Source organism: Sus scrofa, chromosome 15 (assembly GCF_000003025.6).
Source record: "Sus scrofa isolate TJ Tabasco breed Duroc chromosome 15, Sscrofa11.1, whole genome shotgun sequence".
Lineage (NCBI taxonomy): Eukaryota > Metazoa > Chordata > Mammalia > Artiodactyla > Suidae > Sus > Sus scrofa.
The window spans coordinates 25,163,728-25,187,026 of record NC_010457.5 but is presented as its reverse complement, the minus strand read 5'-3'; the positions used below and the strand labels follow the sequence as shown (position 1 = coordinate 25,187,026).

General features: G+C 38.7%; 1 protein-coding gene across 2 annotated transcripts in view; it reads right to left on the bottom strand.

Annotated features, from left to right (window-relative positions):
- The window catches only part of MAP3K2 (mitogen-activated protein kinase kinase kinase 2), a 96,628-nt gene continuing 76,249 nt past the window's right edge, over positions 2,921 to 23,299 (bottom strand). The window contains exons 15-17 of one of the 2 annotated variants that reach the window (XM_003359437.5): positions 18,901 to 19,030; positions 14,657 to 14,834; positions 2,921 to 11,797 (exon numbers count right to left, since the gene is read on the bottom strand). In XM_003359437.5, coding sequence (XP_003359485.2) covers positions 11,572 to 11,797; positions 14,657 to 14,834; positions 18,901 to 19,030 — 534 coding nt within the window. In that variant the 3' untranslated portion in view covers positions 2,921 to 11,571. The remainder of the gene's footprint in view (positions 11,798 to 14,656; positions 14,835 to 18,900; positions 19,031 to 23,299) is intronic. The other variant, XM_005671635.3, reaches the window with a different exon arrangement.

Genomic DNA, 23,299 nt, shown 5'->3' with positions numbered 1-23,299 from the left:
AGGCCTTAAGAGCACAGGCAATTTGCAAAGGATAAAGGAATTCTGGGAGTTCCCATCGTGGCTCAGCTGAACAAATCTGGCCTCGCTCAGCGGGTTAAGGATCTGGCATTGCCATGAGCTGTGGTATATAGGTTGCACACACAGCTCAAATCCCGTGTTGCTGTGGCTGTGGTGTAGGCCGCCGGCTATAGCTCCAATTCAACCCCTAGCCTGGGAACCTCCATATGCTGCAAGTGCAGCCCTAAAAATAAAAAAAAAAAAAAAAAATTCTGCTTCCCGACTGCCACACAGAAGTTCTGCCTCTCTGCAGAACCCTGGCTGGTACAGAGTGCTGTAATAAATACTGCAAAATGTGGAAGTTTCTTTGAAATTGGGTGATGAGTAGAGGCTGGAAAAATTTTGCCATGGGTTATAGAGAAAGCCTAGTTTACCTTGAGGAGACTGTTGGTAGAAACATGGACATTAAAGGTGACTGTGCTGAGTGCTCAGATGGAAATTCCAATGTAATTGGAAACTAGAGGAAAGATGATCCTTGTTATAAAACAGCAGAGAATTTGGCTGAACTGTTTCTGTTGGGTGGAAAGTGGAACTTGCAAGTGATGAACTTGAATATTTAGAAGATTTGTAAGCAAAGGTTGATGGTGTGGCCTGGTATCTCCTTGTTGCTAATAATAAAATGTGAGAGGAAAGAGATAAATCGAAGAAGGAATTTTTAAGCAAAAAGGAGCCAGAATTTGAAGACTTGCAAAGTTCGCAGCCTATCCATATTGCAAATAACTAGAAAATATGCTCTGTTTGGTTTTGTTTTGTCTTGGGGCCACACCTGGGACATGCAGAAATTCCCGGGCTAGGGATGGAAGGAACCTCCTTAACCCTTCCTGCTGGGTGACTGCACCCAGAGGGAACTCCTAGAAAGTATGCTCTGGAGAAAACACCAAGGGTGTGGCTGGACAACCAATAAATAGATTAGGCTTGTCATCTGTGGATCCAATCAACTGTCTCAGCAGAAAGCCTGACAGCTCGGGAGGGACAGAGATGGGACAAAATAAAGAAAGGCTGGTAGAAGTCAGGTAGCCTACAGGCAGGAAAAGAACTGGTAGAGCTTTTCAGCTGCAAATGTGTTATCCTTCAAGTGAAGGGAAGAACAGCTTGAGGGCAATTCAGATGCCAGCAGGGCTGCTGTCAGGGCTACCTGCCTGGAAGAGGCCCAGGTACAGGTCTGCTGACATAGGGCCACCTTGGTTCTGACGGTACAGTGTAACTACCGCAGTGGGCTCTTTAGGACAGGGCATGAAGCCAATGAAGAATATTCTGAAATTTTAAAGTATAATGCAATGTGCTCTGCTAGATTTCAGATCTGCTCGGGACTCATGCCCTTTCCCCTCCTGATCCTCCCTCCTACCCCACCTTTGTACTTTGGAAGCTGGTAACCAGTCTGGTTTTACAGGTTCACAGGTGGAAAGGAATTCTGCTCCAGCATGAATCATACCTCTTACTCATAATTGATTTGGATCATTTAAATGATGAGATCTGAGTTGATGATGTTTAGATATTTTGATGCTGCAATGATTCAGACTTTGGCAAAGTTGGGATGGGGTGAAAGTTTTTTGTATATGGGAAATTATGAATTTTTTAGAGGCCATGTGGCAGACTGGAATGGATTCGTGTTCCCTACAAAAAGATATTTTAATTAAAAGAATTTTTTTTTTTGTCTTTCCTAGTACAGCACCCACAGCATGTGGAGGTTCCCAAGCTAGGGGTCTAATCAGAGCTATAGCCACCAGCCTACCCCACAACTCACAGCAATGCTGGAGCCTTAACCCACTGAGTGAGGCCAGGGATCGAACCGGCAACCTCATGGTTCCTAGTCGGATTCGTTAACCACTGAGCCATGATGGGAACTCCCAAAAAGATATTTTGAAGTCCTAACCCCCAGTACCTCAGAATGTGAATTTCTTTGGAAATACAGCAGTAATGGTTGAAATGAGGTCATTAGGGTGGGCCCTAACCCAATGACTGGTGTCCTTATGAAAAAGGGAAGGAAACACACAGAGGAAGACCCCCACCTGTAGATGGGAGGCAGAGGGTGGAATTAGAGCCATGTGCCAAGGAATGCCTGTGGCAACCAGAAAAGGAAGAGGCAGGGAAAGACCCTCTCTAGGCTTCAGAAGGAGCACAGTCCTGGTGACACCTTCATTTTTGTCCTGTAGCCTCTAGAGCTGAGACAAGTCCTGGTTTGTATTATTCTGTCACAATACCCCCATTGAGTGACACATAGAACCTCAATTTGGGGCTTTTATGGCCATATTTTGGCACATCTGCAATCATACACCTGCATGCAAAACTGTTGGGTCTGAGGTTTTTGACTTGCATTGCTAAGGGAGCACCCATCCCTTACCCTCTGACAGTAAGTTTTTTGTTGTTAATCATTGTTAATTTGTTTTTGGTTTTTTTTTTTTTGTCTTTTTTTTTTTTGTTGTTGTTGTTGCTGCTATTTCTTGGGCTGCTCCCGCGGCATATGGAGGTTCCCAGGCTAGGGGTTGAGTCGGAGCTGTAGCCACCGGCCTACGCCAGAGCCACAGCAACGCGGGATCCGAGCCGTGTCTGCAACCTATACCACAGCTCACGGCAACGCCGGATCGTTAACCCACTGAGCAAGGGCAGGGACCGAACCCGCAACCTCATGGTTCCTAGTCGGATTCGTTAACCACTGCGCCAGTTAATTTGTGATTTGGGTAATCAAAGTGTCCAGAGAAATCTGCCAAAGCATGCTGGGAACATGATGGACTTACATCCTGGAAGATTTAGTAGCAATGTTTCTAGTTGGTCTTTTTGTTGTGGGTATCCTTGAAAGTGGACAACTCAGGCAAAGGACAAACAATTGAGCACACGTGACCAAGAACAGATGTGGACACAGCCATCACAGTGGAAATAAATATCAGCTTTATTAACACTCAAAGTGCCATTCATTTATATTCATTCCATAGTCCAGAAGGTTACTCAGAGTAAGCCTTTGCACCACAATCTTTCAAAAAATGAACATGTAAGAAAAAGCAGTTTTTGTTGTGCTAATTATTGCAGGCCTTCATGCACGATAAATCTAAACAGAGATGTGTGCCAACAATATACAAATTTCCATATAAACAAAGTCATTGGTCACTAACAAAATATAAACATGGTCTCTTTCACATTGGTTTAAAAAAAAAGCTATTTACCAGCAAGAAAAAACAAGTACATAAAAACTGTAAAACTCAGAAATTTTATACATTTTTACAAGCACAATTGTGAAAGAACACAAAGTCAAAATGTGCATGAAATGTGGCACATACCACACTGTATCTGGCTTCTGGTAGGTTTTTCTAATCATACCGGCTCCTTATAACACAATAAGCTTAGTGACATTCGACTTCAACAGTGGACTTTATTCCTAACATTAAGTCATTTCACGTGGTACCGCATATTAAAAACAAAAGATTTTTCTTATTTTTTTCTCACATTGTCTGACTGGAAATTTAATTCCCAATTCTTTTTCTGCCAGTTACTTAAAACACACAGTACAGCATAAAGACACAACAATGTATGTTTGGACATTTTTAAACTGATTTATAGTCAATTACAGAGAATCACAATATGTTGATGTATTTTATAAATGAGGTATGGCCTTGCCCAGTGAGAGAACTAAATGTTGAAATCTTTGGGGTAGAATAAAGGAAATATTAAAAAACAACGTAGGACAGGCCAACAGCAACTGGTGATATAAAAACCTTGACATCTCTTCAAGATAATTTAATTTCTCATTTTTTCATAGCTCTGAGAATTCAAAGGCTGTTTTAGTGGACAGTGTTTTTGCTTCTGCTTAAAACCTTTTTTTCCCCTCTTAATTTGCATTTTGCAGAATTCTCAAAGAGAATTCAATGTTCTTCTTTGCAAGAGTGTTTTAATTGGTAGATATTTAAGTAAATCTGCATCCAATTGTGGAAATACAAATACATTTTGAATGGTTAAAAACAAAATTAAAAAAATACTTTTGATCAGCCAGCTGAAAATATATTCATATAGTAAATAATCTCTCAGAAAGCTTTATATATATTTAATTATTCTAACTAAACAGTACCTTTATAAAACAAGTTCATAAAAATGTAGAAATGAAAATAAGAAATTACTGGGATATATACATGTGCCTACAGACAGAAAAAGACATTTCCACACACACACATCCCCTGACACACAGAGTACAAGCATACTTTCAACTTAGTCATGGATTTTAGAAAGCATACAAAATCAGAAAGTGATGTTGAACTCCTGAGTTCTTCAACAAAGATAGAACCATAGATAAGTATACTTTGTAAAAGCAAGAGTGTCCATTTAAGTCAGTAATAGCAGTGCAGTTACTGACGGTTACATCTTAAAAGAAGTTTAAACACAGAGACAGACAGTAGTTCAATGCACGCATCCGCATTCACGATGCTCACACACCCATCAACGATGACTGTCAGAGTAGTAAATCAGTGTACAAATAAACATTTCCAAAAATGTGCAAAAAAGTCAACCTGGATAGGAAAAGAACACCTTTGTACATAATTATAAACTGCCCAGCATTCAAATGAGATTAAAAACGTTTACAGAGAGAAACTAACAGATTAAATATAGAGAATTTAATGGCTACATTAAAAATGTACATTAGGTCAAAGGGTAAATTTACAAATTGATAATCATAGTTTGCAACATTAAAAGTTTATTCTCAGATTTATCCAAGTTTACTTTTATTTACAGTGATGTTTGAATAAAAAGAACCATGTGAAATGTAAGAGATGTCAGACAATAAAAGTATTTTTTGGTATTAACTTTTATAATATTTCAGAATGCAGGGTAGCAAATTTTAAAACCAATAGCAATAGAAAAAATGTAAACCTTTACTTACTAATTAAGATTGTATTAAAACCACTTGTTTTTAAAGAAGTATTCTTATTCTCAGACACTGTACTTTCACTTGAACAGGGTATATTGCAAGGGTTTGGCCTATTTTCTTTTGCCCATAAATCTTTCCAGCTCAAATGTTTCCACCAGTTTTTTCTTATTCCAGGTGGAAAAAAATCTTTGGAAAAAATGAGAATATGACAAGTCCATTTTGGAGCCTAAGGATCTAACAGAGTTAAGATATAATTTTGTTACTTATCTCTCCTCTCCAAGTAATGCTAATGCTAAAATCACCAATAGTTATGTAAGAGAACACAAAAGTGCTTTTCAGTATAGTCACAAACTTTACTGGCTTTAAAAGGACTCAGAAATCCTAATGGGGGACAAATTCTGTACTCTTCCTTATGTTCCAAAATTTCTATGGTACAAAAAAATCCATAACCTACTTTTCTTCACAGCTTTCCTGAAGTGACCCTCAAGTCAAACACAAGTTCATAAATGTTAAGACACCAGGAAGAAAGAATGCCACCAACCTGAGGCATGCCATGTGGATGTATATGTGTATGCCTCTGTGGTCAAGTGGCATTAGTAAGATTGGCACATGTACAAGCTCAAGTTTGTAATGTCCATATAGTTCCATAATAGTCAAAGTAAATTCTGCATGTCTTAATGCAAACACTGAGCACCTGTCCTTTAACTTGAAGGCTAGACTGATACACAAATTCTACTAGTACCTGCTTTATCATTTTTATACTACTAGCTTACAGGTGGGCAGAAGTAACAGTGCTAATCATTTTGGCTATGTGTGCAGAGAATATAAAGCTTTGGTTTAAGGTGATTCTGATAATACAAATTGTAAATACAAACAAGACATCATCAGGCATAGAGAATAATAGTACTCATTGATTTAATGCCTTTGCTGTTAACAAAAATATCATTACTGTCAATTAAAATGCACAGTTATGAAAAACATGAGGAATTACATAAGAGACTGTATACAGGCAACAGATAACATTTATTCTTTTCTTGACTATAGCTCTGACTCCTCCCTCCACTCTCTGAAACTGGACCATGTCCTCACTATAACCAAGAAGATTCTCTGGACCCACCTGAGGGCTCACTGTGCCCTCAGCTCTGACAGATGAGTGCAGAGAGATGGTTGGCCCAGGTACTTCCACACCTGCCACAGCATCCTGTCCAGACTGTGGTAGAAGTCAAAGCAGAGCTAAAGACGACTGTAAAGGAGGAACACTGGCTTCACAGCACGCCTTCCCTAGCCAACAAAAAGAGGTATGAAACAATTTCCTTTTAAACGCCTGTTAAGCTAAGGAAGCTTATTTTGATAATGTCTGGCAGAATTTCTATTCCAAAAGAGCTCATGAAGAACTATGCAAAACCAATTACTTTCTATTTAAGAATTATATATAAGCTATTATACACACATACAAATTCAACTTTAATCTACTTTAGCAACCAAGAGCTTGGCAATTTACAACAAATACCTTTACTGAACAATCGTCTGTACTAGCTATTTGTGGAAAATGTGCTGGCGCTCCTACCTGAGGACGATTACACTCGCCTGTCACCAGGAGGTCACCTATTTTTGAGTTGTTCTTCCAAGAGCAGACTAATCTAACTGGACAGTCATACCTTTCCTTCCTTCCCACCCCTGCCCCAACTCCACATACACACACTTCACAGAAAAGGAAACTAAGGTTTTAGTCAAAACGTTAGTTAAAAGTAAGGATTAGAATTTGCTATCCCTGGATTTCTTGCTCATTGCCCTAGGTCTCATTGCCTTAACATTTGTAAACCATTCAAACGGGACCTCTTTAGGGCAAAACCCACCATTCTTGCTCTGCTTTGAAAATTATAACTGAATCATGATATATACTTTATATATACATAATATATAAAGAATTTGGACAGTGCCAATGTGATTGAAAATCAAGTAATCAACCTGGAAAACAATTCACTACGTCACATTAGAATTAGAATACCTCTTTCTCTCCTTGTCTTAGGAATTCGCATCAAGTAAAACTGCAGTGTGACTATCACAGACTAATGCTAATGTTTCTAACATATTAAAAAAAAAAAAAAAAAAAAAGAGGTAGAAAGGGGTAGGTGGAAGAAGCAGGCATTAAGAAATGTTTAAGGGCCAAAACACAGTCTAAGGCCAAATGACTCTTGAAGCCTACTGATTTTGGAAAAACCTTCATTTCGGTGGGTAACTTGAATTATTATTGATATAAAACAAAATTAAGGCATACAGAGAAAAAGGCACTACCAAAAATGAACAATTAAATTGCTTTTCATTGACATTTTAACCAATCTTAAAATCCAAATAAATATGAACATTACATTTGTAACAAAGGCCAAACTTCATATAAAGTAGTAAGGTCTCAAGATATTTTCCTGATCTTAGTATAAATAATACTGTTGAAAGAATTCAATTTCTATCAAATGTTTTGGGTATTTTAACAACTTAGCCTGAAAGAAAAAACAAGAAAAAATACTACGTTATGGAATAAATGCTCCCCATCACTGGAACTACTTGAGCACAGGCTGGGTTTTGAAGAGGGGTCCTGAGAGAGAGGCTGCCTGACCTATGGGGATCCCTCCAATTTGGGGATATTTTCAATCTCTGTTGTTCATGATATTTTAGTTTACAATAGCCAATGGTTACCCAACATTGTTTTCCTCTCACTTCATAAGAAATAACATTTTAAAATATTATGGCTGAACTTTCAAGGTTAGAATGTGCCATAAAAACAAGTTAGCTATCTGTTTGCCCATTTTTCCTCCTAGATTGTGATATCCTTAAGGATAAGTTAATTTAGAAATGGACACAGTAAGCCACAATATTGAATGAGCAAATGAAAAAAATTCATCTTATTAAAAAAAATTGATAGATCCCTATACTTGGTTAACACCAGGTGATTTTATATCAAGCTCTTGGTCACTAGACCCCAAATGAAATCATTGACAAAGAACTCTGCTGTAGGCCAAGGAGTTTGCATCTGGTGAACATGTTTGGCTTTGGCACTCAAGCTTGGTCATTCCTATAAATGATTCAGATTTGACTTTCTTAGTGATTTCATGTATCTTAGAACTATAAACCACACCTGATATACCTAAGAGCTGAAGTAGCAGAGAAAGCTACTCTAAAGAAATAATTTCACCTTTTTAATGTAGCTCTATTAAGAATAAGACTCCCTCAAGTGAAAGCCAATTCAATTTACTATGAAATAAGTTTTAATTTTTCTTTTACAGTTCAGCCTGTGCACTAACATTTCAATCTCTATTTATATAAATTATGTAAGATGGACTGTGCCTTTGAAAACTTTCTAAGGCAGTGGTCTTTAACCATTTTTCAGGTTAGAAACATGTTTTGTAAATGAGGAAAACTGAAAAAACCTTCAAGATAGTCATACTGAAAATTTCAAAGTCTGTATACTTTTAAATGCATCTTAAAGAATTACCATCGAAATTTCCATTAGTCAATATGATGGTATCTTTCAACCCTTTTATTCAACATACCATGTCTGCAATGTTAAAAGATCTTAAATTTGGTCCAAGCCTAAGTCATGCCATTTTGAATCTCTCAAGGCCTAAGTAGAAAGGTATTTCCTGAAAAGCACATAAGACTGCTAGTGAATCTTCTCCAGCACCAAAAAGTCTGCCACTATCAAAGCAGAATGCATTTTAAAGGCACAAAGTTAGCAGTCTGGCCATTTTTCAGCCTCGGCAAAGAAACATTACAATATAGAAGAATCAGTTGTGCATTTAAAAAACAAAACACATTTAGAGTCATCTTAAAAAGTTCAAATTTCTTTTGTTGATCCACACATTAGAAAGAAAAAATTGGAGTGTTACATTTAACTGCCCCTGATAGAGGTGTTTCCTTTCAAATTTTTCTTTTAAATTTACTTTTGGTCTTCCATACCTCACCTCACTTTAAGCTTTTTTGTTCTAGTAGTTTATATATATATATATATATATATATATATATATATATATATATATAAACTTTTACTGTGGTTTTTGGTACCTTTATAACTTGTCTGAAATAAATTCACATCACATTTTTATATAACTCTATAAACTATTAGTCTATTTTTAAATCTTTACAGAAAGAAATACTTTCCCATAGCTAATAATATTTTTCTTATAAAACAGAGGTCTTGCGCAGCAGTGTTAAAGTAGTAGTTTCCTTTCAGGTGATTTTATTTTCTTTATCATTTTGAAAAGAAAAAAAAGACTGAAAAGAGCAAACGATTTTGCTTTGGGTTTCACAGCCTTCCAAGATTTCTCTCTAAAGAGCATCTGTCTCATATTCTGCACTGCTGATTACCCTGACAGACCAAAAATGAGCCAAAAGGAAATCACAACCACACAATACAAGGGAACAAAGGGAAAGCCCACTGGTCCAGATACCATGATCTTGCTCAAGTAGAAGAGATGCCTTCACTCATAAAAGATCAAGAAATTATAATAGATCCACATCCTTGGGGACTATGTTTACAACACAAGATCTGGCAGTTGATTTTCCAGGGGGAGGAGGCCATTAATTCATATTCTTCCTGGCAAGCTGCTCCTTTCATTACAAGGGTATGAGAGAAGCTGTACAAGTCTATTGTGCTTTCACTTCTTCTCTGATATTCTTGCAGGAAATGCCAGATAGGACGTTGAAACAGTAAGCCAAGATCTACCTAACTTCAGAAACAAGATATTTTTTAAAAGTTCCTAAACAAGCATACCTTTCGGCAGAAAATAAAACATCCGCGTCCCTTATGAATTTCATAAAAGGCATCACATTTACGGCCTCCAGTTAGAGTATTACTTTCTAGATCTTTAAAATTAAAGTACTCAGCACTTGCTGTAATACAATGAAAAAATTGCAAGAGGCCAAATTACTGTTATCAGTCATATCTTTTCTGCTTAATGTCTTTGCTCTTGGTGGACACATTATATTAGAAATACCCGCTATTTTTAACCTCTTATAAAGTAGTTAATACTTTGTTTTGATATGCTTTTCTTTTCCCATAATTATGAATTGACTTTCGAGGAAAGAATACATACAGATGGCTGAGTTCAATAGGCTCCATGTTGAAGTTCCTTTTGCTTCTAAAATGGAAGTTACTGATTTGGGTGCAATATGCAGCTGGTAAGGAAAGGATTGCTACTTGCTGTCTGTGGAGATAACTCACCCTTGACTTCAAGTAGTGGTATCTGCTCCCGTAAAGCCCTCATTATGCATTATATCACTTTCACTCTGAAATTTATCTTGCAAGGGACCTGCTTTGTAAATGGCTGTTTTTTCAGACTATAACTGGGAATGGTATGTATATCAGGGTTTCTCAACCTTGACACTTTTAACATTTGCGGCAGGATCATTCTTTGTGTTGGGGGGAGAGGTGCTATCCCTGTACATTGCAGTTTGTTCAGCAGCATCCCTGGCCTCTACCCACTAGATGCCTCTAGCAGCCTCCTAGCTGTGACAACCAAAAAATGCCTCCCGGCCTTGTCAAATGCCAAGCAAAATTATCCCCAAGTGGTAACCGTTTTTTGAGGTGCTTCAGTATTCTGCGATCCCAAGAACAAGGGTTTTATCTCATGACACTAGCTTTAACACATGGATACTCCAGGTAAAACTCTTAGTTCCTAAAGAACATTGCCTATGGGAAATCAGGAGCTAGAAACAGGAAGATATAGTATACATGATTTTGATTATTTCTCCTTTCCTTTACTTTTGAAACTTCCCCTTCAGGTAAAAAGCATAGTTTAAAATATACTAAAAACAACATTTAGTTCTTCTTTTCATTATTTCTGTTGACTGGCAAATGTGGTCTCTTCTACTACTAAAACATTTAATTAGAGCAATCTCCTTTTGTCTTTTAATTTGGATTTGCTTACTGACTTCCCATATCTGCTTTAAAATAAAACACAGTATCTTTTTTTTTTTTTTTAAAGCAGAAAGCTATCCCTCAAGGTTTATAGATTCCAGTAACATGGATCTATTATAGTGTATTTGCTTATTATACTGGTTAGGATTAACAAATAAACATACCTCCTAGAGATTCATATTTTCTATCAAGATTCCTACTGAGCAAAAAGTCTGGTAGACAGAGGTTAGGATCTAAAGAATACAGACATAAGAAGGAACCTATATTCTTTAAGTTGAGTACCTATCCTAAACTCAAGTTTAGGGCTCAACCCCACAAACAAGAATCTATTTTAAATACTATCACTAAAAACTACAAATTATACATCACTTTCTTCTCCTTGTTTTCCATGTCTCCCCATTACCACCAATCTGTCAGTGACACAGGGAAAGACTCTACAATCTTTAGATATTCTGAATGATTTTTTGTACTAAAAAGAGTGACTATGTACTAAAGTGCTTTTATCTCTCTGAACCACATCAGTACATTATAAAAATTAAAAAAAAAAAAAAGAAGTTTCAAGTTCTTGTAAGGGAAAAAAAAGATTAAATATAAAAAATTTAGGTTAACCAGGAATCAAGAGAAACACTTTCCCTCTTGTCTTTTTTTTTCCCCATCTCTCTTTTTTGTAAAAAAAGAAAAGTGCAGTCAGAGAGAAGGTGAATGAATAGATGGGAGCTGGGTAGAGGCACAGGAAGGTTACTGGCTGCTAGTGATAGTGCACAAACATGTGCCTTAGAAGTTCATCAGCTGAGGGTCTCAGTTTGGCCTCTACAAAGATCCGTTTGAGGAAATCTCGAGTATAGTCTGAGACGTGAGGTGGCAGCTTTGGGTTCGTTGGCTGAGTGGCAATTTTAAAGATGGCAGCCATTGCTTCAAATTCTGCCCAAGGAGGTTTTTCAGTTAGCATTTCCACCACAGTGCAGCCCACGCTCCTGAGAAGAAATAAAATAAACCTTACACAAATGGTATCACTGTGAAAGAAAGTCAGTTAACTAACTGCAGAATAGAAACAGGTGTGAAGTCCATGTATATCTAAATAAGACTTGATTTCAAAGGTAAAGTTTCATTACAAAGCTTCTGCTGCCTGGCTTTGCAACTTTCTGCTGCATCCTGGGCAGCCCTGCAAAGGTGCAAACTCAAGGCAGGGGCTGTGGCTGCACCATAATGGGTTGGAAGCCTCCCTGGTTTGCGGACATTGAAGGCGACCTGACAGTAGGGGCTGAAGAAATGAGGTTTTCTGAATTGGAGGAGACATTTTGAAGTGAATTCATTTATTCTTAAGGAAAAGTGCTATTTTCCATACCTGATAGGATATCATCCCCCAACCTGAAAAGTGAGGAAAAGCTGTTTTAAAGATGCCACTGTCGATACTGAGCCCCCAATAGCTATAGGGGAGCATCTTACATAGGCATTCTTAAAGAAAAAGCTATGTTTAGATTCTAAATCTGAATGACTTCTGACAGTTGTAAAAATAGAAAACACTCAAATATTCCTCTTTTGTTGCACCAAAAGGTTAATTTGTGGTACATGAAATGAATATTGTTTTTTAACATAACTTTTTTTTTTTTGCATTTTAGGGCCACATCCATGGCATATGGAGGTTCCCAGGCTAGGGGTCCAATTGGAGCTAAAGCCACCAGGCCCACCAAAGCAGCCAAAGCAACACCAGATCCGAGCTGCATCTGCAACCTACACCACAGCAGTGCTGGATCTTTAACCCACTGAGCAAACTCATGGTTCCTAGTTGGATTCGTTTCTGCTGAGCCACAACAGGAACTCCTATAACATAACTTTTATTAATAAAATGCCTTTTTTTTTTTTTTTTAAGGGCCACACCTGTAGCATATGCAAGTTTCCAGGATAGGGGTTGAATTGGAGCGACAGCTGCTGGCCTAACAGCCACAGCAATAGCAATGCAGGATCTGAGCCATGTCTGTGACCTACCCCACAGCTCACGGCAACACTAGATCCCCAACCCACTGAGTGAGGCCAGGGATCGAACCTGCATCCTCACGGATACTGCTCGGATTGTTTCTGCTGTGCCACAACAGGGACTCCTTGCCTAACCTTCAATATTTGACGTTTGTTAAGCTCAACTTTGGGCAATAAAATATGGACAAAAAAATGAGAATGAATAGGTGCTTCTCTCCTCCTTTTCCCAGAATAAGAGGAAAGAAATTTATTATATTTCTTTTTTTAACTTTTTGCTTTCAAATTGCTTTGAAGGCATGGTTTTTATTGCTCATTACTTTAGACTTGTAGTTCTCAACAATGACATCAGAAATCTCTGCCTGGGCCTCACTCCTGAGTGACTGTTATATAACTATTCTGAGATGGGCTTTGTTTATGACTAATTTTGAAGTACCAAACGTCCTCTTTCCCTCCATTCCTCAAATGTGTGGACATGTTTGAGAACCACTAGACCAACAGTAGTTTTTCCTGTTTAAAGGAAATAGGAGGAATTCCTGTTGTGGCTCAGTGGTTAACAAATCTGGCTAGCATCCATGAGGACGTAGGTTTAATCTCTGGCTTTGCTCAGTGGGTTAAGGATCTGGCATTGCCATGAGTTGTGGTGTAGGTTGCAGAGGTAGCTCAGACCCTGCACTGCTGTGGCTGTGGCATAGGCCAGCAGCTGTAGCTAAGATCTGACCCCTCGCCTGGGAACCTCCATATGCCACAGATGCGGCCCTAAAAAGCAAAAACACAAAAAAAAGGAAATAGGAAATAACCAATTTGAGCTGAAGTAATGCCTTCTAATTAGCTTTGTCTTAATTTTGATCTGTTGATGGCTTTGTTACAACTACATTACTGTGTTATTACTACTTCATTGTTCAATAAATAAAGCAGTTTGTGTTTGAGTTAAAAAAAAAAAAAGAGTTCGTTCCCATTGTGGCTCAGCAGTTAGGAACTGGACTAGTATCCATGAGGATGCAGGTTTGATCCCTGGCCCCGCTCACTGAGTTAAGGATCTGGTGTTGCTGTGAACTGCAGTATAGGTGGCAGATGTGGCTTGGATCTAGTGTTGCTATGGCTATAGGGTAGGCCGGTAGCCGCAGGTCCAATTCGATCCCTACCCTGGGAACTTCCATATGCCTTCCACAGAGCGGGTGTGGACTTAATAAGAAAAAAAAAAGAAAAAACTTTCCTTAGTAGGAAGTAGTAAATGGCCACTTTATGTTCTAACTTAAAATTATTAAGCAATTAAAGATTAGCTGAAACAGGAGTTCCCATCGTGGCTCAGAGGAAATGAAACTGACTAGTATCCATGAGGACAAGGTTCAATCCCTGGCCTCGCTCAGTGGGTTGGGGATCCGGCATTGCCATGACCTGTGGTGTAGGTCGCAGACACAGCTTGGATCTGGTGTTGCTGTGGTGTAGGCCAGCGGCTACAGCTCTGGTTCGATCCCTAGCCTGGGAGCTTCCATTATGCCTCCGGTACAGCCCTACAAAGACAAAAAAAAAAAAAGATTAGCTGAATTATAAGACTAATAATAAAGATTAATTTCTTTTAAAGTTTTCAGGGAAATAAATAAAGATAGATTTCTAATGCTGAAATTTGCTTAAGATGAAATCCTTCCTAAAGAATGAATGGAAGACAGACAGGTTCAAGAGCTCTATTTAGTAAATTACTAAGCCTCAAAGAGGCATAATTAAAATATTAATCCTTGTAATCCTGATATCCTATTTAAAAAGTACAAAAGACAATTTAAATCCAGCTCAGTAATTTCCATCCTGGGTGGAAATACATAAGAAGTCATGTGTTTTCAGACAAATCCCCAATCAAAACCTACCAGATATCTGCTTTTCTGCCATAACCTTCTCCACTAATCACTTCAGGGCTCATCCAATATGGCGTGCCTGTGACAGACTTCATTCCTGTCCCCGAAAGACAGATGGTTTGAAGCCGTTTGCTGGCCCCAAAATCTCCTAGTTTGACGTTGCCTGTTGAATCTCGCAGAATATTTGCGCCTACAACAAGAAATATCCTCATTTCATTATTTTTACTGGCAGTTTGGAATGTAACATAAAAGAACAATGGCAGAGAAATACTTAGTAGACTGTGTAGAATTCACTTAGTAATCTGTTTCTAAAATCAGACTGCTTTTCATCTTCCAAGCAGTACCTGGCATAATGCCAGTCACAGTCAGTGTGCATTAATGACATCATATAAACACTGAATATTAGTCACCTGTGTGTGCTTCAGGACCTAAGAAGGTTCTCCCACTGAACAGAACTGGTCCAAGTGGGAGGTTAGGATGAAAAAGAAAAGGGGAAAAGGACTAAGAATGCGAAGTTCAGAGAAAATGAATAAACAGCAGGCTCTTGGCCCCAGTTTCTCTGTCATAAAGCAAGCAGGCCCATGTTTAAAGATTATTTCCCTGAGAACCTAGCATCTCCTCAGGTACTTCCAAGGGAAATTCTCAATAAAATTCTTCATTCTTCATCTTCTTGTCTATATGGTACTTGTTGGTTTTTTTTTTTCCTTCAGGGCCACACTTGCAGCATATGCAAGTTCCCAGGCCAGGGGTTGAACTGGAGCCACTTCCTCTTCCCCTCTCATATTATTTGAATCAAATTAAAGATATGATCAATCATTTAGTACATATCTTTAAAAGAACTCTTATCATACATAAGATAGACAATAACTCCTTAATATTATTAAATATATACTGTTTTTCACATTTTTCTTAAATAAGGTCCTTACACTGAGAATCACTGATACATCTATCTCTTAAGTCCAAATCTATAGTTCCCTCCAACCTGTTTTTCTTTGCAATTTATGAAAAATCTAAGTTGTCTGCCTATAGCTTTCTTATGGTCTAGATTTTGCTGAATCCATCCCAAGAGGAAATTTAACATGTTTATCTATTCTATGTATATATTCTATATTTCTACAATTTGGTAGCTGTACCTAGAGGCTTGATGAAATTCAGGTTCAAGATATTTTTGTTTTTCGGCAAAACTATTTTGTAGATGATGTTATAGTTTATGAATAGGAGGTATGTAACGCGAGACTATCTCTGTGATGTCAGCAGATGTTAATGTTCAGTGTTTCTATCTATTAATCTGTCATTTGTTAGCTAAGATATTTTTATAAAGATAAGTCTCCTTTCATCCACTATTTAGTCCTCAGTAGTACAGCTCATAAAAGCAGAGTAAAAGGACCCTATTATGAAATAATGAGTAGGCTCCCTAGCAAAAATGATCAATTAATTTTTATCCTAGGTTTCATTATGAACTCATGGGTTTAAACAAAAGTGATCAGCTAGTTTTCCTTTTCCTTTGCCATTTAAAAACTGCTCATCATAAAAAGTTAGGAAATACAGAAAAAGTAAAAAGTATCCAGGAGAAAAGTAATTATCACTAATCCTGCCACTTGGAAATAACCACTGTTAATCATGTGGAAATTTTTCTCCTAGGCCATACTTTAATACTTGAGGTCATACTGCACATCTAATTTTATATCTTACACTTTTATCATATATCTTGCCCTGTACTGTTTATAAATCACCTTGCTTCCAACCTCCTCACACTGGCAAGGTGAAAAAACCCAGTTGGGGAGTAACTGTTTGAATAAAGATTATTCCTAACAGACTAATTCATAATAAAAATCATTTCCCTATGTATTTTTCTTTGTTTTACCATGTAAGTTCCAGGTACACAACACAGTGATTCAGTATTTCTATACATTACAAAATTGTCACCACCTTACATGGTTCTTTAAACTACTGGGTTTTATACTTGACAACTGGTAAGAATTGGTGGATCTTGAGGTGAAAGATAGGCTCCTCTTTTTTTCAGATCATGAGTGATGTGGTCATCTCCAAGACTCACCGGTCAGCTCCACTATACATGGGGTCTTGCCCAGGCATTCTGCAGCAGTTTCTACTCTATGACTGAAACTGGCTGGGAATGTTCTCTTTAGCCTGAATATGGCCTTGTTCAGGATGTGACACACCACCAAAAGGGAGTAAATTCATGATAGCTCCTAAGAGTTCCCAGGAAGGCTAATGGAAAGAAGTTTTAAATTTATTGTGTGTGTGTATTTGTTCATTATTCTCAACAACTGATTGAATAAAGTGATTTTTTTTTTTTTTCGTCTTTTTAGGGCCACATCCATGGCATGTGGAGGTTCCCAGGCCAGGGGTTCCAATCGGAGCTGCAGCCGCCAGCCTACGCCACAGCAACACAGGATCCGAGCTGCATGTGCAACATACACCACAGCTCACGGCAATGCCAGATCCTTAACCCACTGAGCGAGGCCAGGAATCAAACCCAAGTTCTCATGGGTTTAATTGCTGCGCCATGATGGGAACTCCCAAATAAAGTAATCATAACATTTGGGTCACAACCTGGTTTTTACAGAATGAAGCCTCCCGGTATGCTTTGGAGAACAGAGTTTTAAGACTCTTAAATTCACACATCTCTACCAATCAATTTTGTCTTGCTTCATGCAGTCACTTTATGTTTGATCCATGAAAACAGCTGAGTTTTAAAAAGTGAGCTTAACTGAGCTGGAATTCATCAAAGCTCAGTCTTGGGCTCTCTTTTTATTCTCTCCTTAGGTAATGATATCCATCCCACAGCTTTAAAAATGCTCTCAACATAAAGTACATCATGATTGTAACTAACTTTTGAGTGCTTTCTAGATACCAGGCATGGTATTAAGCATACTATATGCATTAACTCATTTAATTTTTTTTTTTTTAAGGCTGTACCTGCGGTATATGGAAATTCCTGGGCTAAGGGTTAAATTGGAGTTGCAGCTGCCAGCCTACACCACAGACACAGCCACAGAGCCTCATCTGCAACCTATGTCACAGCCTGCGGCAAGGCCAGATCCTTAACCCACTGAGCGAGACCAGGGATTTAACCCACATTATCACAGACACTATGTCAAGAAGTCCTTAACCTGCTGAGCCACAACAGGAACTCCAACTCATTTAATTCTTATAGGAATCCTCTGAGCTGTACACTGTTATTTCCCTCCTTAAAAATGAGGAACTGAGGCACAGAAGATGTCTCACAGTTAGGGAGAGATAAAGCCTGAATTTAAACCAGGCTATGTGGTATCAGAGACCCTACTTTTTTTTTCTCCCCATTTTTGGCTGCCCTGTGGCATATGGAGCTCTCGGGCCAGGTCTGAGTCACAGCTGCGACCCAAACCACAGCTACAGAAACGCCAGATCCTTAACCCACTGTGCCAGACCCAGAGCTCCCAAGATGCCTCCAATCCCACTGCGCCACAGCTGGAGCTCCTCAGGGGCCCTATTCTTAAGCATTATATGCTAATACCTGTGCTCTCTGGATGAAAACATGTCTCTTTTTTTATAATCATTTGAACTTTACTAAACCTGTGAACCCCACAGGGTAGTTTCCCTCCTGTGGAACCCTGATCATCAGGACTAGTTGGAACTGTCTTCCTACAGTATTTTAAAGGTAGATGTATTAATTCAAATGTCCAATTTCTTAACCATGTTTCATTAAAAAAAAAAAAAAGAGGGAGTTCCCTTCATGGCTCAGAGTTTAACAAAGCCGACTAGGATCCATGAGGACACAAGTTTGATCCCTAGCCTTGCTCAGTGTGTTAAGGATCCTGCACTGCCGTGAGCCGTGGTATCAATTGCACACGTGGCTTGGATCCCGCATTGCTATGGCTGTGGTGTAGGCTGGCAGCTGCAGCTACAATTCAACCCCTAGCCTGAGAACTCCCATATGCTACAGGTGCAGCACTGAAAAAGCAAAAAAAAAAAAAAAAAAAAAAAAAAAAAAAAGAGAGAGTGAGCTGCTGGAGTTCCCTACAGCAGCTCAAGGATCCAGTATTGTCTTTATGGATTTGATCCCCAACCTGGCACAGTGGGTTAAGTATCTGGTGTAGTCATAGCTGTGGTGTAGGGCACAGCTGTGGCTCAGATATAATCCCTGGCCCAAGAATTTCCATATGCTGTGGATGCAGCCATTTTAAAAAAAGAGATAGAGAATGCTGTATATTTTTTTAAAAATAGCTCATTTAAAAAAATAGTTCATTACTTACCTTTTATATCTCTATGAACAATCATATTACTGTGCAAATAATGGACACCCTCCAGAATCTGACGGGTGTATTTCCTAGTCACGTTCTCAGTAAGAGCTCCATATGCTTTTAATTGGTCCTTAATTGAACCCTGGATAAAAGAAAACAAAAAACTATAGTATGGTTTGAAATGAAAACTACCAGTAAATTTTTATTTTTAAAGACTTGTGTGTGTTTATTTATTTATTACTCTCACTGACTAAATAAACCTATGCCACAGCTGGGCAATGTTGGATCTGTAACCCACTGTGCCGGGCTGGGGACTGAACCTGTGCTGCCACAGAGATAATGCCGGGCCCTTAACCCACCACACCACAGTAGGAGCTATTTTATTTATTTATTTATTTATTTACTTATTTTTGTCTTTTTGCCTTTTCTAGGGCTGCACCTGTGGAATATGGAGGTTTCCTGGCTAGGGGTTTAATCGGAGCTGTAGCTGCCAGCGACAGCCACAGCCACAGCCACACGGGATCCGAGCTGCGTCTGCAACCTACACCACAGCTCAGAGCAATGCCGGACACTTAACCCACTGAGCAAGGCCAGGGATCGAACAGTAACCTCATGGCTCCTAGTCGGATTCACTAGCCACTGAGCCATGACGGGAACTCCCTATTTTATTTATTTTTAATTGAAGTTTAGTTGACGTACAATGTCATGTCAGTTTCAGGTGTATACCAGTCATATGACATTTAAATACATTACACAATTATCACCATGATGAGTCTAATAACCTCCTACCTCTGTACAAATTTATTACAGTATTTTTTATTATATTCATTATGGTATATGTTACACTCTCATGATTTATTTTATAATTAGACATTTTAATTTGGGGAATCCTAGTTCATGACTGGGAGGCTTTAGCTGGACAGCACAGGAACTCTTAGTAAAGAAATGACATGCATTAATTTAACATAAAACCCTACGATAATCCCTGACTAGAACTGCAGAAGAGTAGAGCTGAAGGAAGCCTTTAAAATTATTTTTTGGGAGCTTCCTGGTGGCTCAGTGGGTTAAGAATCTGGAATTGTCACTGCTGTGGCCTGGTTTCAATCCCTGAAATTCCACATACTATGGGCATGGCCAAAAATTATTATTTTTTGACTGATACTCTGTTGTTTCTATGACTACGTCAGCTCTATCTTCTCTTCCTTGCAACATATTTAAAAAAATCTCCAGTACTTTTGTCTTACTCTTTTTTGCCCTACTTGCTCTTCTATGTATGACCTACTTTATTTTTTTTGGAGGGGGTTGTCTTTTTGCCCTTTCTTGGGCCGCTCCCTCGGCATATGGAGGTTCCCAGGCTAGGGGTCGAATTGGAGCTGTAGCCGCCGGCCTATGCAAGAGCCACAGCAACGAGGGATCCCAGCCGCGTCTACGACCTACACCATAGCTCATGGCAACACCAGATCCTTAACCCACTGAGCAAGGCCAGGGATCGAACCCGCAACCTCATGGTTCCTAGTCGGATTTGTTAACCACAGCGCCACAACGGGAACTCCTGTATGACCTACTTTAATTTTATTTGTTTTGTTCTGTTTTTTTAAAGCACTGTTTTATTGATATTTACAAACTTCTCAGGAGAAAAAATGGGTATGATTAAAAGATCAGAACACATGTGAGATTTTTAAGTTTTTCTTTTATACTCACCATTCTAGTTCAAACCATGAGAAAATATATGAAAAAGGAATTTCTAATTTTCTTTTCTTGCCTTTTTTTTTAGGGCCACACTCACGATATATGGAAGTTGCCAGGCTAGGGGTCGAATCAGGGCCACAGCTGCCAGCCTACATCACAGCCACAGCAACGTGGGATCCAAGCCGTGTCTGCGACTTATACCACAGCTCATGGCAATGCTGGATCCTTAACCCATTGAGCAAGGCCAGGGATTGAACCAAAAACCTCAGAGATCCTAGTCAGATTCGTTAACCACTGAGCCATGACGGGAACTCCCTCTAATTTTCTTGAGTACTTTTCTGAGGCAGGATAAGGTGCCAGGTCTGAGAAAAGGGAAACAGTCTGATACACAGGTCTTTGAATTTTGAAAAAGCTTCCTTGCTGATTCCAATGTGCAAATTTAATACATAACCACTACTTTATTTTGTTTGTTTATTTAATGGCTGCACTCATGGCATATGGAAGTTTCTGGGCTAGGTAATGAATCCTCTAGATCCTTTAAGTCCCTGTGTCAGGCCAGGGATTGAACCTGTGCCCCTTCAGTAACTGGACCCGCTGTGGTCGGATTCTTAATCCGATCACTGTGGCCACTGCGCCAGAGCAGGTACTTCAATAATCACTGCTATAAAAGATAAAAATAAATGCTTCTTGAGGGAAAAAAAATCCCTCCTTTTTTTCTTTTAGACTGATGCAACACAAGGCCAAAGAATGGAGAAGCGGGAACCTAGTTGGCAAATCAACTTGTCTCATAATCTTTGTGTTTAAAGAGCTAATATATATCCAAGTGTTCCTGCCTTTCCCTGAATTTTAGTAAACTGTGTACTTCGTCATATAAAAGTGGATCCTTGGACTTTAAAGATTTAACCATTTGCTGTTTCTACTGTTCATGATCAATCCCTGAATGGACAGCAAGATGCAATTCTGCTGACTCAAACTTGCAAATATGTGTGGAAAGCCTTAGGCAGTAAGTGAACCCAGACAACCATGCATACTTATAACTCAATGTGGCTTATTCCTTCAGTCAACTTATTGTGCTTCTACTTGAAGTAATGAAGCCAAAACTGAACTTTCCAAACAATAAGTGCCAAAGACTTACAGGCTGCAAATGAGTGACAGACTTATGGATCCTCTGGGCCATGGCACCTGGGCCAGTGGCTTAGGATGCTAACAGCTCCATCAGTGTAGTATGTTTTCTGCTGTGCACCATGAAAATATTATTTTCTTCTGTGTGAACAAGTAGAATGGGTTAGAAAGTACCGTGTCAGATAAAAGCAGAGTGTGTGTGTATATAATAGCAACAGAAAGAAATAAACTGTGCTGTATCGAAAATAAAAGGTTCTAGTCTGAAAGTAGTTCTAGATAAATTAAAGAATGGAATGCTATGTCTGGGAAAACTGAAGAATAGAATGACAATTCTGGTAAAGCCTGAATCTATAGCATAAAGGTGTATCTCCTGATAAATCTAATGAGAGAAATTATATAGCATCATTCAGACTTGGAGGTTCAGGATAGTCTAGGAACATCTATATCTAACCCATATAAGCCATGGGCTTGCCATATGTGTAATTCATTCAGATCGTCAGTGAACTATTATTAATTTAGTAACATGCTTTACAAATTCAAGGTGTGATAATCTATATTCTGAAGAGATAGCTGCCTTTATAAAGGTAATGAGAACAGTGATCTAACACCTCTTTCTGAATAGTCCTAGTCTTTTTTTTTTTTTTTTTTTTTTTTTGTCTTTTAGGGCCATACCTGCAGCATATGGAAGTTCCCAGGCTAGGGGTAGAATTGGAGCTGTAGCTGCTGGCCTATACCAGAGCCACAGCAATGCAGGATCCGAGCCACATCTGTGACCTACATCACAGCTCACGGCAACATCAGATCTTTAACTAGGGATTAAAGAGCGAAGCCAGGGATCGAATGCACAGCCTCATGGTTACTAGTCAGATTTGATTCCACTATGCCACAACGGGGACTCCTAGTTTAATCTTAAGATTGCTAAACATATACAGAATACCATGTCTCTATTTGTGATGTAAATTGGTTCTATCCAATGAACCATTTTAATTAATTTTATCTCTAACAATGTGGGTCTCTATTCACATTTATTCAGAATTATTTTTTATTCCTTTTTTTTTGTCTTTTTTTGCCTTTTCTAGGGCCACACCCACGGCATATGGAGGTTCCCAGGCTAGGGGTCTAATCGGATCTATTGCTGCCGGCCTATGCCAGAGCCACAGCAAGGCAGGATCTGAGCCGAGTCTGCAACCTACACAACAGGTCACAGCAATGCCGGATTCTTAACCCACTGAGCAAGGCCAGGGATCAAACCTGCATCCTCATGGCTCCTAGTCAGATTTGTTAACCACTGAGCCATGATGGGAACTCCTATTTTTTATTCTTAATTTAAATATTTATTCCACAAACAGTAATGGAAATCTGAATAAGAGAAAAATCAATTACAATCCCAAAATAATTCATTTTCATTTTTCTAAATTTCTGTTCTTTTCCAAAGAGATACTTTAAAATATAGCTATTAAAAAGCATTTTATTTAAAAATTTTTATTATAGTTGATTTACAGTGTTCTGTCAAATTCTGCTGTACAGCAAAGTGACCTAGCCATAAACACATACATTCTTCTTCTCATATTATCTTCTATCATGGTCTATCACAAGCCAC